Here is an 18,631-nt window from a genome sequence, read left to right on the forward strand (position 1 = left end):
GGTTCAACCTTGCCAAAATGTTTTTATTTCTTTTTACTTGGGTGCCAGAGATTCAGTTGATTGTAAAAACCGTGCTTCCAGCTTTTGAGGGTTTTGGTGGACTTCAAAAGTGTAATGTAAAGGCGCCATATTTTATGGGGGCATTTCACTACATTGTAGCTCTTACAAAGTACTCGATGATTCCAGCATCGACTCTATTGTACACTGCTGAGGCAACTGGTTCCCATTGGCATATAAAATGCTGCTAACGCAAAAACCGTGTAATGCGGTAACTGCCTAACGCAGTGGCATGCTGCTGTTTAAAAAGTGTACTAAATCTAATCCACCAAACCCTCCTCACCTTTCGTGAATTCCTTTTGTGCTTTCCTTTCCCTAACTCCTTTGTTTGAAGTGTATTAACTGTGTTGCTGGTAATGCTTTGTCATGGATTCGTGGACTGCCTTTCTCAGTTATGTTATTCCTCTCTTAACCTGCCTTGTTTGTCAACTTATTACATGCATTTAGTAAGTTCAATCGCTTACGTGGCTTCCCTTTGTGTGTCGCCATGCATCCAGATTGAGACCACAACCGAGAAGATCCTTTCTTTGGAGTTACATGGGAGGCATCAAGATGCCACCAATGATAATGGTAAGTGAGGGCACTTTGTCATGGCTGCATTATTTATGATTGCACTTTCTGTTGCCCTTTCACTCACTCGCATGTGTCCATTTGCTCCATGCCCTTCATGTATAGGCGTTGTGGCTGAGCAGCTTGTTGATTACTTATGTCAGGTTTTCTCTCCCTCTATTAAGAGGCGTTGAAGGTGCACGCCAGCATGCTTACAGTCTTGCGTTTTACAATAAGGGAACAGCATTCTGAACACTGTGCATGTTTGTTTTTAACAATTTTTGACAACGGTTTAACCAATCAACAGAACACAACAACATACAGTAATACCACGTTAACTCAAACTCGCATACCTCAAAAAATCAGCTAAGTCGAAATTTTGTGCGACACCGAACATATTTTTATACGTCCCATCTACATTTCTGCCTTTATCTCGAAGTATTTTTGGGTCTGATTGCAGATAACTCGAAATTATGACTGGTAGTTGAACGGAAATTCCGCCACGGACCATTTCACAAGATCCGCGCGATGCTGCCACGCCTTAAGTCCACTGATTTTTTTTTCTTATTTAGCCATACCTGCCGCTACGTTGATGCTTTCCACGAATGCGATGTCTCAGCCTAGCCACATATCAACTTTGTCAAGCAACCCTGTGGCACGTCATGTGACCCATGTGCTGAGCAGGGAGGCCATCTGCCCACGCTTGGCGTAGTTTGTCTTGTTCGCTTTGTGCAGTCAGTGCACATGATTTTTTCCTGAGGAGTGATTCCCGTTCATCTGCGCAAACTGAGCAGTAAGAATTTTTAGCTGACTTGGAAGAGTGGCAATTTAGCACGAGTGCAACAAGCTTGACGTCAAAGCAGTGCAAGTTGTAATGCTAGAAAAACAGGTTGCCCTAATTAAAGGAAGTGCAGGAAGGAGGCCGAATGAAATCGAGCATCACGCAGGAATTCAGCATCCCTTTGTCTACGCTTATTGCAGTGCTAAAAAAAAAGCAAGCTGAAGGTGCTAGATGAATTTTAGCAGAGATTATGAGGAACATTGTCAAGAGGTCATCAAGCTTACAGGTAACGGTGTCACCGAAAATGACGTGACTTCTCTGGAGTACGCGCTGGGTGAGCAGGGTGTGGCGGTGACTGGGGAAATGACAGACGCCGAAACCGTGCAAACGGCTACTAACGTAGGAGACGGCGGAGACGACGGCAATGACGAACCACCTCAAAAGGTGCCGACATCTTCTTAGACAAGAAATTTGCTGCACTTTCTTCAAAATAAGGTCGAGTGCGAAGGCGCGGAAGACCGACTGATGTGATGCATCAGGCAGCTATGATACGTCAGATGAGCATTAGATAGATGAGATAGGTCAACTGCCTAATGCTCGTCTGATAAATCAGACGAGCATTAGGCAGTTTTTCTCTGCGAAATAAAATGGCAGTGCGGCAAAACCCAGCCGGCTAAAGTCTCTTGTATGCTATTTTTTCTTCTATTTTAAACCTGCATGAGAAGAAAGATTAGAAACTGCCGCTGAAGAGCCTGTAAGTAATAGTGATTTTTCTGAAAAGTGCTCATTTGTCCCGATGATTGGCACAACTTTTGCTTATATCGAAAATTTGTTTATCTCAAAAAATTTGTTTTGGTTTTTATGACTTCGAGTTAACGAGGTATTATTGTACATGCTCCATGTTAATATTTTATATTTCTCGCTGGCAGAAGTTTTTCTCGACATTTAGGTAATAGGGATTTGTTAATGACTTGCATGCTAAAAGTGATGCCTGCTTGTAATTAACACAAGGAGTTGCATGATGCCACTCCTTTCTTTCTCCTAATTGGTTGAGTGGCACCTCTTGCTATTGGTGGCGGGGGTTTGACTCTGTACAGCACGGTGGCCGACTAGCACCCAGGATGTCCGGGAGCATCTCGGGTACACACTCCTACTGCTGACAAGGTGAGCTAGTTGAGGAAACAACTTCTGTAGCTTGATGGACCGCTACTTTTTAAGTATAGTGTAATGCATGCTTGATTACGTTGCATATTTTGGGTCGCAACTGTAAAAGTATGTATACCATGTATCTTCTCAATTACCAAGCGTTTTGTGGCTTTCGGTCATTGTGAAATTATACTTTACTAAAACAGTAAATGTCATTTTCCTCTTTTGGGTGCCTTTAACAGAGCAATACACTATGCAATTTTAATGTTCTCTCTTCTTATTCAAATAAAATCTGTGTTTACTAATGTTCTATCTTCTATTCAAATAAAATCTGTGTTTACCATCCCAGGCATAGAGATGTTTTCACGTGGTTTATGGGGTTCTCCTTTAAACTTTTTCCGGGGGGGGGGGGGGGGGGGATTTTAGTAATAATAATAATTGTAGGCTTGTGCAAATGTTAGAATGGTTAGAATAATCAAATAAATATTACTCTATTCGACTTCGCTTTGATTTGAAGTTGAATTGTTGAAAATTTCGGAGTATTTGAAATGAACGAATACATGCACGTTAGTCCACATGTAATCCCTGTAAAATGTGGTTTCACTGCAGTGGAAAGGCGCTAAGCCGTGAAAGCACCTATCTCAATATGTTCGTGTGTAATCTCTGTAAAGGTGGCTTTGCTGAAGTAAGGAAGCTTGTTATACGGGCTTATATGCTCTAAGTATAGTAAATTTTAAAGCTTAACATAAGTTACAGGTTGTCACTTGCATTCTACCAAAGTTCTGCTACTATTCAATGTTGTTTTCACTTTCTTTGAACCAAAAAGAATGGCATTTTCACAGGCTTTGTTTCATTATATATATATATATATATATATATATATATATATATATATATATATATATATATATATATATATATAGTAGAATGGATAGGGTGCAATTAGCAGTGCCTGCAAAAGACGAGGAAGAGGACCTGGTTCGTGCTCCTGATAGCTTCGATTCGGATCGCTGAGCGCTTGACCTATGTTCGTTAAACGCGTCGCGGACTCAACGCTCAACGCGAACTATCAAGTGGTGGAGGTGCTGGTTCTCTTTTTCACTCTGGAACTCCGTAGCCGGACTCTACCTTCGCCGTCCATCATGCCTGACGACGTTGCAGCACAGCCGAATGCTGCCACACCCCTCCGCTGCCCCGGTATTCCGAGGGAGCGCGACCCAGTCCTATTCAACGGCACTGATGAACAGTACGTCGAGGACTGGCTCGCTTCGTTTGAAAAAGTGAGTGTCAACAACCGGTGGGACAATAACGACAAACTCTGTCGCGTCCACTTCTACCTGAGGGGTGTCGCAGAGCTTTGGTTGAACAACCATGAGGCTGAGATTACCACCTGGGCCTCTTTCAAAACGACCTTCGCCGACGTATTCGGCCGACCGGCAGTGCGCAAGCTCCGCACGGAGCAGCGATTGCGTGATCGTGCCCAGTTGGCAGGAGAAAGTTTCACGTCTTACATTGAGGACGTCGTAGGCCTCTGCCGGCGCTTCAATCCGGCCATGTCCGAAGCCGACAAAGTCAAGCATATCATGAAGGGCATTGAGGACGACGCGTTCCACATGCTTGTGGCGAAAACTTCTCGAACCGTCACAGACATCATTCAGCACTGCCAGAGCTACGATGAGTTGCGAAAGCAGAGCATTTCCACGTGACGTCACAGTTTCTACACGACCAGCACGTCTGCACTGACCGTTGGCGCGATCTCGTCGGATCCGGTAGTATTGACGCACCAAATACAACAGTTCATCCGCGAGGAGGTTGCCCGCCAATTGTCTATTGCTCCTTTTCTCCCTAGTAATAGTCATGGACTCCCCTCGTCACTGTGCCAAACCATTGAGGAGCAAGTATCCGAAGCTCTTCCGCCTACGCACCAGCCACCGCCTGTATCAGCACCGTTGACCTATGCCGACGTCGCGAGGAGGCCTTCACATGCAGTGCCATACAGCACCGGCCCTCCTCAACGCCCTCATGTCTTCTACGCACCGCGGGCGCCGCCAAGCGTGCAAGTTCCGCTTTATCGACGTCCTGCCACCCTTTCCAATAATCCTTGGCCCACACTGGACAACCGACCAATATGCTATTACTGTGGTCTACCCGGGCATGTTGAGCAATTCTGCCGCCGCCACGTTTCTCGTCCAACTGCCGTTGAAGCCAATTACAGCTGCGACCATACAGAGCCGCAACAGCCAATGCCCTCCCACGCTCCTTCAAACACCTCACCGTTGAACCTCCGCACCTCCCACTCGTCTCGATCACCCTCCCCATGCTGGCGCTCGCTATCGCCAATGCTTCCACGCACCGCGCCCATCCACATGGAAAACTGACCACCGTAGTTCCCGAGGCAAGAACTGCGCCACAGTCGAAATCTACAAGGCCTCGTTCCGAACCTGCAAACGAAATCCCAATCTTCATTGAAGGTGTTGCTGTGTCCGCCCTAGTCGATACTGGAGCTGCTGTGTCCGTGTTGAGCGAAGCAATGTGCCGCAAGTTGAAAAAGATTACGACTCCGCTTTCTGGTGTTTCTCTCCTTACGGCAACCGCACATCACATACAACCTTCCGTCACTTGCACAACTCGTATACTCATTCAGGACGTTTTGTATGTAGTTGAATTCGTCGTCTTTCCGCACTGCTCGCATGACCTTACATTGGGCTGGGACTTTCTTTCTTTCCATGCATCACGCCGTTGTCGATTGTGCCCGTGCCGAGCTTGAATTATTAGCAATCTCGGACATCGCTCCTGCCAAGACATCTTTTTCTCGTGTCGTCATCGCCGAGGGCACGGACATCTTACCTATGTCGTCTGCTATTGTGCCAATCTCCTGCGACTATGCTTTCTCTACCGCCTTGTTTACGCCGTCAGCAAAATTCACTTCCCGTAAGCACTTTTTTCTCCCATTTGCTCTTATCATGATCGAAAACTCCTCCCCAACCATTTATGTCACGAACCTGCTTTCGGTCCCAACCACTTTGTTCCGCGGAGAATGTATAGGGCAACTTGAGGACATTGATTCAGTCTGCCCTAACTCACTACCTGGTCGCACAGCAAGCCTCCATGTCGCGAGCGTTAATCTCGATACCACGGCCAACACATCTACCCTAGATGCCTTCCTTCCATCCATTGTTTCGGACCTTCTCAGCATTCAGTGGACGCAACTCTTGAAGCTTCTCGGCCGCTTTCGGATGTCTTTCGATTACAAGCAACCCAGTGTGGGCAGAACAACTTCGATCACTCATCATATAGACACCAGCAGCCATGCACCCCTGCGCCAGCGTCCATACCACGTCTCTCAAGCTGAACATCGGGTTATTGAAGACCAGGTGACTGACATGCTTAGTCGCGGAGTCATACAGCTGTCCCACAGTCCCTGGGCATCCCCGGTCTTGCTCGTGAAAAAGGACAGTAGCATCCGCTTCTGTGTTGATTATAGGCGCCTTAACAAGATCACGCGCAAAGATGTCTATCTGCTCCCCAGAATTGATGACGCGCTCGACTGTTTGCAAGGAGCCGAGTTCTTCTCATCACTGGATCTTCGGTCGGGGTACTGGCAGGTACCCATGGATGAAGCCGACCGCCCCAAAACTGTGTTCTTAACTCCTGACGGCTTGTACGAGTTCGTGATGCCGTTCGGCCTTTGCAATGCCCCGGCCACATTCGAGCATATTATGGACAACATACTTCGAGGTCTGAAGTGGCATACGTGCCTTTGCTATCTGGACGACGTCGTGGTTTTTTCAAAAGACTTCGATACCCATCTCCAGCGCCTCGCAAGTGTCCTGGAATGCCTCACACAGGATGGGCTACAACTAAATTTGAAGAAATGTCACTTCGCAGCACGGAAGCTCGCAATCTTAGGGCACGTTGTCAGCAAGGATGGCGTCTACCAGACCCAGACAAGCTCCGCGCCGTCAACACTTAAAGAACTCAGGAGCTTTATAAGGCTATGCTCGTATTTACGACGATTTATTTGTAATTTTGCATCTTAACACGTCTACTTGATGACAGCCAAGGTATCTCGACATGGTCGTCAATCTGTGACGACGCATTTGCGAAATTACGTCATCTTCTGACATCGCCGCCGATTCTCCGTCACTTTGACCCAGGCGCCCCTACCGAAATCCACACGGACGCTAGTGGAGTCGGCCTTGGCGCTATCCTTGCGCAGCGAAAGTCTGGCTTCGATGAGTACATCGTTTCTTACGCGAGTCGCACTCTGACCAGAGCTGAAGAAAATTATTCGGTCACGGAGAAAGAATGTCTAGCCATCGTTTGGGCAATCGCTAAATTTAGACCTTACATATATGATCGGACATTCGATATCGTGACTGACCATCACGCCCTCTGCTGGTTGTCGTCTCTAAAAGACCCATCTGGTTGCCTAGCCCGTTGGGCATTACGACTCCAACACTACGACATCCGCGTCGTCTACAAGTCAGGGTGCAGACATCCAGACACCGACGCTCTCTCTCGATCTCCGCTTCCCCATGACTGTGCAAATGCGCCTGTTTCTACCTACAATTCTGCTTCCCTCACACATGCTGACATGCCATCCGAGCAGCATCAAGACCCTTGGATAGTGTCTTTAATGGAGTTCCTATCGAAGCCATCACTGAGTACCGCCAGTCACTCGCTGCGGCGCACAGCTCGCCATTTCACCATGCGCGATGGGCTACTTTACTGCCGCAATTACCTCAGTGAAGGTCGCAAGTGGTTGTTGGTGATTCCTCGTCATCTACGTGCTGATATTTGCGCCTCGTTCCATGCGGACCCCCAATGCGGCCACGCTGGTGTAATAAAGACGTATGCACGCCTCCGGCTGCGGTACTACTGGCGTAGAATGTACCGATTTGTCTGCCAATACGTGCATTCATGCTCAAAATGTCAAGGCCGGAAGAGTTGTCAAGGCCGGAAGAGACTGGACCGCTTCAGCAGTTGCCCCGCCCATCCCGACCTTTCGATCACATCGCAATTGACTTAAGACGGCCAACTTCCATACACACCTGACGGGAATCGCTGGGTGGTTGTCGCTATTGATCATTTGACATGGTATGCTGAAACTGCCGCGCTGCCAGAGGCTACATCACGTGAAGTCGGCTTATTAATTCTTCACAAACTTGTTCTTCGCCACGGCGCTCCTCGCGAGTTACTCAGCGACCGCGGACGCACGTTCCTCTCAGAAGCCGTACAAGACCTCCTGCGTGAATGCAATGTTGTTCATCGAACGACCAGTGCGTACCATCTCCAAACTAATGGCATGACTGAACGCTTTAATCGCACATTAGGAGACATGCTGTCCATGTATGTATCTGCTGACCACACCAACTGGGACCGCATACTACCATTTGTCACCTATGCGTACAACAGCGCCACTCAGTCCACGACTGGATTTTCTTCCTTCTTTCTTCTATATGGCCGTCTATATGGCCGTGAACCCTCCTCATTTATGGATACCATTTCGTTGTATCGCCCGGATACTTCAGAGTCTGCAACTCTCTCAAAAGTCGCCACCTATGCGGAAGAATGTAGGCAGCTAGCACGTTCGTTAACTACACAAGACCAAGCACACCAAAAGGACCGCCATGACGCCAGCCTGCATCCCCAGTCATATTCGCCTGGAACATTGGTGTGGCTTCGCGTTGCCTCCTCAGCTCCAGGCCTTTCTTCAAAGCTGCTACCTAAGTATGAAGGCCCCTATCGCATCCTGTGTCAAGCATCCCCGGTAAACTATATTGTCGAGCCCGTACAGTCATCCACAGACCGCCGCCGTCGCGGCCGTCAGACTGTTCACGTCGACCGACTGAAGCCGCACTATGACCCACCAGTTGTACCTGCGCCTTAGGTCGCCAGGATGGCTCCTTTTCCGCGGGAGAGCGATTTGTAGAATGGATAGGGTGCAATTAGCAGTGCCTGCAAAAGACGACGAAGAGGACCGTGGTTCGTGCTCGTGATAGCTCTGATTCGGATCGCTGAGCGCTTGACCTGTGTTCGTTTTTTAATAAACGCGTCGCGGGCTCAATGCTCAATGCGAACTATCAATATATATATATATATATATATATATATATATATATATATATATATATATATATAGTTTGTAGAGTCTGGACAAATATGGCCATTTTTCTTTGTATTCTGTGATACATACTATTCAAATTCGATTTGAAGTTCTTCTACCGAAATAGCTATTGGCTTCGAATTTGCTTTGAACCTAATATTCACTCTTCGTACAAGCCTAATAATTTGGAAGGTTTTACGTCGCAAAATATTCATAGTATTACAAGGGACGCTGTTGTGGAGGGCTCCGGAAATTTCGACCCCCTGGAGGTCTCTAAAGTGCACCTAAATTTAATTAAACAGGCTGTCAGCATTTTCGCCTCCATCGGAAGTGTGACCACCGCAGTTGGAATTTGATCCCAAGACTTTTGGGTCTGCACTTTAGCACGAAAAAATCACTAGTGCACCGCAACAGGTAAGGGTATATATTTCAAGAGAAGGAGGTAAAGTGGGGGGATGTTAAGTTTAGGAATTTCATATTTTCAAGGACTTGGCTTTCAACGCACATCCTCATTCAATTCCTGGTCTTAAATTTTTGGTAGGCATGACGCACATCTTTCACCTGCCATGCATATGCCTTGACTCCCAGATTTGCACATAGAAAACGCAATTAGGGGCTCTGTGTTCAGGCATTCACACTGGAATTGGTGATCTCTCAGGCACAGAGCCACAGACTTTTTTGTGCATAGCCTGGTTGCCTTTTGTGTTGTTGGTTGCCACTTATTAGAGAGCTTTAGTTTAGCGCACCCAACGGCATAGCACACACATCGTCTGCGAGGGAGCACGGCTGCGCATGCGCTGTATGTAAGTGAGATGCGTGCATTTGCGCACGCGAGGGATGCGTGCACTAGATCTCAGCACTTGCGTTGTGCGCGCTACAGTCGTTGGGTACCTTACCACTGGCTTTCGCGATAGCTCCCCCTGGTGAGAGCGCAAAAAAAAAAAAAAAAAAAAGATGGCCGTGACCAACACGTAGCAGTGTGGACAAGTAGCAGTGTGGCTGCGAGTGAATCCCGCGTGCATTTTGCTATCGATTTGGAGCTCCTTGCTTACGTGAGAAGCTTAAATTTGTTCGCGGACCCTGCACAATGGACAGTTGTTGTAAAAATACAGGAGTTGACAGGGATGTTTATCAACGCCCGGAATGTCCTCAGTCGGCAGAGCTGCTCGCGAAATTTTGGCTTGTTTCATGTCTTGACTCGTGTCAGCTATAGTTGGCTATTGTAGTTTATTGCTTAGTGACTAGGTGAAGATGTCGACGTTTAGGCGCAGTCCATGTTGTCGCGTACGCTAAACTAATACTGTAAGAAGCAGCCTCAGCTGTAATGTACGTAGCGCGCCAGTCATCCACGTACCGCCTTGCGTGCGCTGAACTAAAACTCTCTATTGGTTCCTTCGGAGTGCGCTTCAAAGGGCTCAGTCAAAGCAGAGGGAGGTGAACCAGAGCGGCGAAGCCGAGTGGTGGGTGGCATTTCCAACACCTCCCGTCATAGGAAGAACACCATTCATGCATTCATGTGTGGATGCTGGCTCTGGAATCTAATAGTGACACCTAAACGCATACATTCTTTACCGTTTGTAATGTACCATTTGGTAGCAAGAAACAACTTTAAAAAGCAATTGTGTTCTGGAGCTGCCTTATGTGTGAGGGGGATATGCTGTGTCAATGTGGTGTCAGGTCAAGCTCATCGCGCGAGGCTGCACTCGACTTTCAAATGGAAGAGTGCGCCTTATCATAGGAAATGGGCAGGACTTTTGAACAGGACAGCATTGCGGGGTCTTCATTGTTTATTTCTTAAACACATGCAACCGCTTTTTGGCGTGCGTGGTCCTGTCATCTTATATATTTTCTTCGATTGTCGTTCTGATGCATGGCAGACGACGCTATTCAGACGTGTCATTGCTGCATTCTTTGCAGGGAACTGCGAGGATGAGGCTGGTGGTGATGAAGGAGACCTTCCTTCTCCCACGTCTGATCAAGGGCCAGGCCCAGCGCTAGCCAAGAAGAAAAAACGGAGGCGGTCCAAGCGCAGATGAGACTGCCAGTGCACCGACAAGCGTCTGCTTCCAGTTGGGAGAAAGAGGGAAGGCCCCCAGGTTGTCATACCCCGAGCAGTCTGTTCCTCCTTCTCCCAGTGCAACTCCTACACCCTTCATCATTTCATCGTGTGCAACTGAAACACTGCGTGTTTTGCATTCGTTCCGTCCTCCCCCCCTGTTTCTGTTTTGCTGTTGCACCTTCATTAAGAACTCGAGAGGCGCGTATTTGCACTGCAAGGCAGCTTTTAGGTCGTCTCATACACACGTGACAAGCCGATTGGTTGTGTGAACGAGGGCGAGCAGTGTGTGCTTGTAAACCTGACTTGGCTATTCTTTTGCTGCAGCCTGAGCACTTTAACAGTGGGTAATTTGTTGTTGGTATTACATAGTCTCGCTGGAACATCTGCTTGCACGCAGTAATCTGTTAGTTTTTATTTCATGTTGCAGAGACGTTCTGAGTGTTACTGCACCATTGATAACTTATAGTGCCTTCTATAGACATATAACTATTTGCATAGTAATAAGGGCCATTGTTTATTTGACCCCACGTGATGTATTAGGCATGACGATGCAACTACAATTTTCAATAAAATTTTCAGCGACCTAGCACACCTGTCATTTGTGCTACCGGAATGCTGGTATAGGCAAGGTCTGTATAGGTCAATGCTATGCCATTACTAAATGCAGGCCATTTGCCCAACATAAATTCAGCTCTCTCATTTTTATTCATGCGTTATTGGCATTGCAATTGGCTGTTTTAGCTGCTTGCTGAAACAGACATACGGCTGGTTGGTCGTCTAGCATTCACACAAGTTAGGTCTCAGCATTGCTCCAGTGCCAGGTGTGCTAACATTCGGTGCAACAGGAGCGTGCAATTCATGAACTGAATACATTTGGCAGGCCGTTTCACCAGTTGTGTTGGCACCTATCTTTCATTTTAATGAAATTCTCCTTATTCAGACTTTTTATCCTTGTGTTGTCCTCGTGATGTGCTCAGCAGCTGTGTTTCATGCTCTCCCGGCAGCGTCGCAGCCTGGCGTTGTAGACGGGAGCTGCCCGTGTGGATGATCCTGTCCTGTCCTACACTTTGCAGTTTTCCGAGGCAAAGTGTTGTTGGCAGACAGGAATGGAAAGGCTAAAGGATTCGGTATTCTATCACATTCAAAATTAAGAAATGGATAGAACTCTAGAATACCACCAGATTTTTCCTCTTGCTTTTAATCTTATTACTTGGCTATTTTCCCTCATGTTACCCCTTCTATTTTTGATCATTCTCAGTCATCGCAAAACATTCTCATCAGATTTTCATAAGCGTTACTGCACTCTGCTTGTTCATCTAATTGCATAGATTACGCCATTGTTTAAGTTTTTTTAAATTTTTTAGCTGTTGCCATGAAATGCTGATTAGAACTTTAGTCCACAGAGGGTGTGTTCCAATACTCATTGTAGACAGCTAAATAGACAGCTAAATAGACGGCGACCATCTTAAGTTCCATTCAAATTCTCACTTAGCCGGCAAAATAGACAGCCCCGAGAAGACCCCATCGTAAACAAATATGATGCAGGTTACTTTGCTCTCCAAACAGGATGACGGCTCAGCGAATTGCTCAGATCGATTGGATCTCCCTGGAATGGCTGTCTGCACACAAGCAGACACTTCTCTAGACACTCCATGGGAGTAATGTTAATGTTTTTTTTTTAGATTTCAACACAAAATCGGCCAGAACATACAACAGTTACATTTCTCTTAGCTTTCTCTTCTCGGCACGAGGTGGCGCCTTGTCAAGTAGAAGCCGTCCAGACGTGTTCCATTTCTTGGACAGAATGGGCTCGGTGCTGTCTTCTAAGCTGTCTGCGTAGACTGTCTATGATGCTGTCCAAGAATTGGAATTGGAAAGCAGGCCAAAGACAAGTTAGCAACATGAACTGCTTAAGTGACGAAAGGACACCAGTTGTACTCTTCCCTATGCCAGTGTTACGGGGTTATACCTTTTCTTTATTCTTTCTATTGAATGACTTGTTACTGATTTGCATGACAAAGTACACAAGCAATTTCATAGTCTGATAGCTAAATTCTACCACTAGCTCGGTAATAAAATTGTTATTCTTTTGCGTGCTGTGCAAGCACTAGTGTACGCTATTGTTGTTTGATGATGTTTTGGGGTTGATCAAACCAACAATGAACTTGTAAGCTCTATCCATGAGTGGTTTTTATCTCCATTTCTGTGAGGGGGTTATTTCTCTAGCTATGCCCCGACCTTCTCACATCTTTCTGCCAGGTTTCTCGGCACTCGTTGTTCTATTTTCACTCCTATCTCCAGGCGTTTTATACCTCACAGTGTGACTATTTATTCATCATTAAACGCTGGGAGTCTCCATTCTCCCCTTTTAATTAATTTATCTGCTGAGCTGTAGCGTGGGCCCTTTGGCACGCACAATGCTTGAAACGAGAGTTTCGTGCTTGGCATAGTTCAGTTTTATTATTAAATTTTTGAGCGCAATAACTAGAGTGCGTGACCTTTTCATTTAAGAAGCAACCTTTTTGTTACATGTTACCACTTTAGTGAGCAGCGTGACACCAAGAATCTATCGTTTCTTTTCATCTTACCTTAACCTGTAAGGATAGTGACCTCGAAAAAGTGCTTCAAAAGTGAAATTGGTCAAATCTTCCTTTTAAAACCGGAGGGAAATGCACCTGACATCACACGATCCTGTACAACACTGCGGGCAGTGAAAAACAATTGTACCTCCTGCGTGATGCTCTCTGGCACTTGCAAGTCTTCATTTTATGTGGTTGCACTTAGTGACTACCCTTTTTTTTTTGGATGTGGTTGAGGTTGCATTTCGCATTCATTGAACGTGGAGCTCTTTTTTTTTTCTATTACTCGCTGCAATCTTACGGGACTAACGCTTCGTAATGTTGTTCTAGTGCTTCAGTTTTCAAAGCTGTACTTGTTTTGGCACTATAACAATGTGGACTGTTCCCTCATGTTTGAAACATTCCCCTTTTAGGTGCACTTGAATGTTGTGATGAAAAAAAAAAAAAAAGTGATCCACCACATGTTTGTCCACTGCTGTCTCTTTTGGCGTGATACTTCTGCCGTTTCAGCTGTGTTCGAGTTCCCTTCGTAGGCGAAGTTTTGCATCATTTGTAACGGCCACCATTCTTTCCTAACAGCATAGATCACAATATGGAATGTTGACATTTGATGCTTTTTTTGAACTTTCCTCTCCTTCTCTGTCATCTCCTTTACACTTGCAACTGCCACCACATGTCTGTGTCCTTGGTGCTCATTCTAGACTACATCTTGTTGTTGCTGTGCTTCTAAATGGTGCGGATGACACATTTCAGGCCACATTTTGACATCATCGACTGACATGAAAAGACAGGGTGCGCTCCTCTCGCACTTGTAAATCGGCCGGTATTAAGCACCTCCGAAATGGATTTCTTAAATAATGCAACAACTCTTCACAACATTTTTTCCCCTCTTCATGTGCCAAGACTGATTACAAAATCGCAGCACACTTGTGCGGTGAATTAGCAAAAGCCATGTTGTTGCTTCAACATGCTTCATGTGGTCATAGTTGTGGGAACCAAATAAAGGAGAAGAAAAAAGAAAGACCGGCCCTGAACGCCTTGAAACTAAAGCTCCATCAAGCAGTATGGTGGTGGTGGTGCAGGAACTCGACACACTTGGTATCAGCCAACTGAATTTCATGCTCGAGCTCATGTCTAACACTTCATATAAAATTCTTTGTTTTCTTGTTTTGTATTCTCTGTATATAGAAGAGGGTATAGAGATAAAAAGTAGCTGTAATGTATCATACCAGTTTTATTAAAGGCATTGTACAAAAGATTTACGTGTCTGTGTCATACATGCCTTGGTCCTCTTGAAGCAGAAGTATACTACTGAGGACTTTTGTGCTGGCGAGGAGTGCTACACTTGATGTGTTTGGCAGCTCTTGTAATTGTTAGAAAGGTCATTTCTTGCATGCTTCTTTCAGTATATGTTTGTCGCTACATTTGCCAAAATTATTGACAACCACCGAGAATGAGAATTAATGACAGCTTTTGGTGTGTTAGCTCAACTGACTGCTGATAGGAAGATTTCTTTAATTGCTTGTGCCAGGTAGGCCATTAGTGAATCGCTCAGTGGGTAAAACTTGCAGAAAAAATGTAATGCATAGGTGAATAATTAGCTTTCACTAATTTAGTTCCTACTTATTACAGCAGATGTTAAAGCTATGCCCACTTGAGATACTATATCCCTGTTTTTTACTTCTTAAGGGGAAGTCCAGTGATTCTTCAATATCAATGATTTTAAATCAAATTTTTTGAATATGTTCTCTTTCACAAATCATGCTTTTGAATGAACCTTGCCCTTCGTGACATCGTACCCTGCTTGCAACCTTCCTGAGCTGGCAAAGGAAGCAACAAACCTGGCTCTTCAACAATGTGGTAATGGCAAACACTGATGAGAAGAAAGAATAAATACATCTGTGAGAAGAGAGCTTGGGAGGAAAAGATTCTATTCCTTCATTCAATGCTTTTCGCCAGCATTAGCCGTCTGTGAATGGTCTAAGTGCACCTCGCGCGCGCTTCAACCAATCGTAGATGGCTAGTGGCGGCGAAACCCATAGCACAAAGGAATAGAATTGTTCTGCAATTGCACCCCAGGTTAGACTTTCTTATCCCAGGATGCCTTGAGCACAAGTTGCGTCCTAGGCTCTAGCCTCCCAAAGGGGCACATGGGGTATAAATGGGAAAGTGTTCAGATGGTGTATTTATATATGGATATGTGGGCATAAAAACATGTGAATATGTATTTTTCCCCTCTATTTTTATTGTGTATATTTTGTCACCAAACCAAGGGGGCAAGAACCTCGTTAAGCTGCTGTTTTGCAGCTTTTTGTTCCTTGCCCTTGCTTTTTTTTTCCTGCAAAAAGGAAATGTGAAATAAATAAACTTAGAAACTCCCCTTACCTGTTTTTCCCAAATTTGATAAGAATTAGCATCCTTGTCCTAATTCTAAAGATGCTGTTACTTTTTTTGCAGGTTCATTATTTATTTACATGATAAGGAAGACATAGTTTGTTTTTTATACAATAGACAAATGACTACCTCACAGATATACGCAAAAGGTTATGGATTCATAGGAGAAATCACAACGAATGAAAAACTTTATGATGGTGTAATGATTTTGCGGATTCTGGGTGTAAGCACCTCATATTACATTTACATTATAACAGAGAAAGTCGTTTCGTCATCGTACTCGTTAAACGAATGAGCTACCCATTTTAGTTTTAAAGCATTGTTTCTTGACTAAGTTTATGGGTGAGATTCTAAGCTTCTTGAAAGCACCTTACTTGTGATTGGACTGTCAGTATTTTTTGTTAACTGGAGTATCCCAATATGGTTAGAAGAAAAATAGAGATGATAAATGAAGCGGAAGGCAGGGAGGTTAACCAGAAGGTAGTATGTAGTATGCTACTCTGCACTGGGGCTGCCCAAGAATAGTGGTTTGAAAGGGACAGAGGAGAAAAATACAAAAAAGAAAGAAAAAGCTTGCAGCTGCACACATAACACGCACATGAGCGAGTTTCACATAAATTAGTTTAATAGGCGAGTAGATTACACAAAGCCTATGAGCTCTTTAAGGCGTTCATAGTTGACTTCTTCTGCGATTTTAGGTCTGGACGATGGTGTAATAGTGTTTCCTCTGATAGAGGCTGGTCCTCTAACTTCTTGAAGGCCTGACTATGAAATCGTTTCTTGGTAGTGCATTCTGGACAGTCACAATGAACATGTAGATTTTTTTCGTTGCTGCAGTGTTCACAGGCACAGTTCTGATGTAAATGTTGCCATCTAGAGTAACAGGGTTGCCCTACTGTTTTGGAATGATAGGCGGGCTATTGTAGTGCTTCGCTGCAGAAGACGAGCCCTTCACCAAGGTACCTACCGAAGTTCTTGCATTTCCCTTGTTGGTGTCAACGTGAAAGAAGTAATGTTGCATATCTGACAAGTATCCTGGAAATGCTATCATTTAGTAGGGCATCTGTTTTTCTGTGATATTTTTGCAAAGTGATGTCCTGTGGTTGTTTACCACTTAAATTAATGTTCAGAGTGTTGGAAACCTTTGTTTCACAAATTCCAACATTACAAAGAAAAGGGGGGGCTCCTCACACACATGTGCATAGATTTTTCTGCCATTAGTCCTCTATTGTACGAGAAATATGATTATCTCCAGTGACGATTGATTGATTGATTGAAATGTGGAGTTTAACGTCCCAAAACCACCATATGATTATGAGAGACGCCGTAGTGGAGGGCTCCGGAAATTTCGACCACCTGGAGTTCTTTAACGTGCACCCAAATCTGAGCACACGGGCCTACAACATTTCCGCCTCCATCAGAAATGCAGCCGCGGCAGCCGGGATTCGATCCCGCAACCTGCGGGTCAGCAGCCAAGTACCTTAGCCACTAGACCACCGCGGCGTGGCTCCAGTGGCAATGAGGAGGATACAATGGGAGCTTAAGACTATTCATTATTGAAATTTTTTGTGGGTATGCAATAAACTGTTCTTTGACAAGCTTGATGTGAAACAAGTCCATTGGTTATTTTGCTGGCGTGTGTGTAGCCTACGAGTGTTGCCTACGATACCTCCATATGCTATAAGACATCATTTTGGTCTCAATAGTATGCATAAGTGACGTTCTTTATTGAAATAAAATATGAAACGGCGAGCATTATCCGATGCCTTCACTGTAGCAAATATATGCTTCTAAGTGCATTATTTCTTTAGTAGATGAATAGCTTTCTCAAAGCATTTAGCTTTGCAGTCCTTGTTGATGGTTTCTGCACAATATTCTGTGCTTCCAGTAGCTCTTTGTGGAGCCTACAGTGTTGTAGCAGTATGTTGAATGGCTCATGTGGCATCAAAAACATCAGGCCAGCTTTGAAATGTCAAATGCCTTACCAATGTGAGACTACACAAGCGCTAGTATGGCCCTATATATTGCCATGCCATTGTAGAAAATGTATTGCCATGTTTTTTATACTTGTTTTGCAGTGACATACCAGGTTGTGCTGGACCAAATTACATGTGTCAAACGATTCAGACAAGTATAATGAAAGCATACAAAATATGCATGTGTGACTTGTGTAAGAGCAATTTCAGGATCTGCTGCTGAATATTTTACATGTAATCATGAGGAATTGGTAGGGACAACAAGAGCATACACAACCTATCTTGAAGAAAGGGAATTATCTCATTAGGGAGAACTGTGGCCACATTTTTTTTTCTGTATTACATTGCATGCACTTACCTGTGACTGCCAATTAACAAAAGGATCTAAAATATTTGAACATGATTGGAATGACAACACCAAAAAAAGTTTATTTAAGATTGTTTGGACACTGGGAAAGGCTCCGAGAATCTGTAGCTTGAGTTGCAAATTACTCTAGAATTTGATGGCTCTGTGGCCTGTCGTTTCACATAGTGGTGCTTCCCGATTTGAGCGGGCCAAGTTAAACTGAAAATTATAACTTTTCTGGTGAAATTTAAATTTTTTGGTATTGCATACCAAAAGGAAGATCTGATTATAAGGCATGTCGTAGTAGAGGACTAGTAGAGGACTTCAGCCATATGATGCCATAGCTTCCATTAATTTACTTCCATTGATTTCCTTCCTCCGAAATAAGTGTAACTGAATATCAGTGTGTGGCCAATAATACACTTATTTAGTAGAGTTCATCTATCAAGTCCGTATCATGGGAATTAAAAAATATTTATTTTTTAAAGAAGTAGAAATAAATGAAGGAATTGTCCCCATTCCTTAGCAAAGGCCACCCTTTTCATTTAGTTCATGTGCATAAATGCAACTCTATATGGTAGCTTGTAGAAACGTGTAAATAAGTGCATTATGTGTGGTGTACTCGTATGGTGTGC

General features: G+C 44.7%; 1 protein-coding gene across 2 annotated transcripts in view; it reads left to right on the plus strand.

Moving 5' to 3' along the window:
• LOC142761763 (uncharacterized) overlaps window positions 1-14,538 on the plus strand; it is a 30,111-nt gene extending 15,573 nt beyond the window's left edge. Inside the window, exons 3-5 of one of the 2 annotated variants that reach the window (XM_075886060.1) lie at window positions 555-627; window positions 2,485-2,551; window positions 10,560-14,538. In XM_075886060.1, coding sequence (XP_075742175.1) covers window positions 555-627; window positions 2,485-2,547 — 136 coding nt within the window. In that variant the 3' untranslated portion in view covers window positions 2,548-2,551; window positions 10,560-14,538. The remainder of the gene's footprint in view (window positions 1-554; window positions 628-2,484; window positions 2,552-10,559) is intronic. The other variant, XM_075886059.1, reaches the window with a different exon arrangement.
• Window positions 14,539-18,631: the final 4,093 nt, after the last annotated feature.

This window comes from Rhipicephalus microplus, unplaced genomic scaffold (assembly GCF_043290135.1).
Source record: "Rhipicephalus microplus isolate Deutch F79 unplaced genomic scaffold, USDA_Rmic scaffold_679, whole genome shotgun sequence".
Taxonomy (NCBI): domain Eukaryota; kingdom Metazoa; phylum Arthropoda; class Arachnida; order Ixodida; family Ixodidae; genus Rhipicephalus; species Rhipicephalus microplus.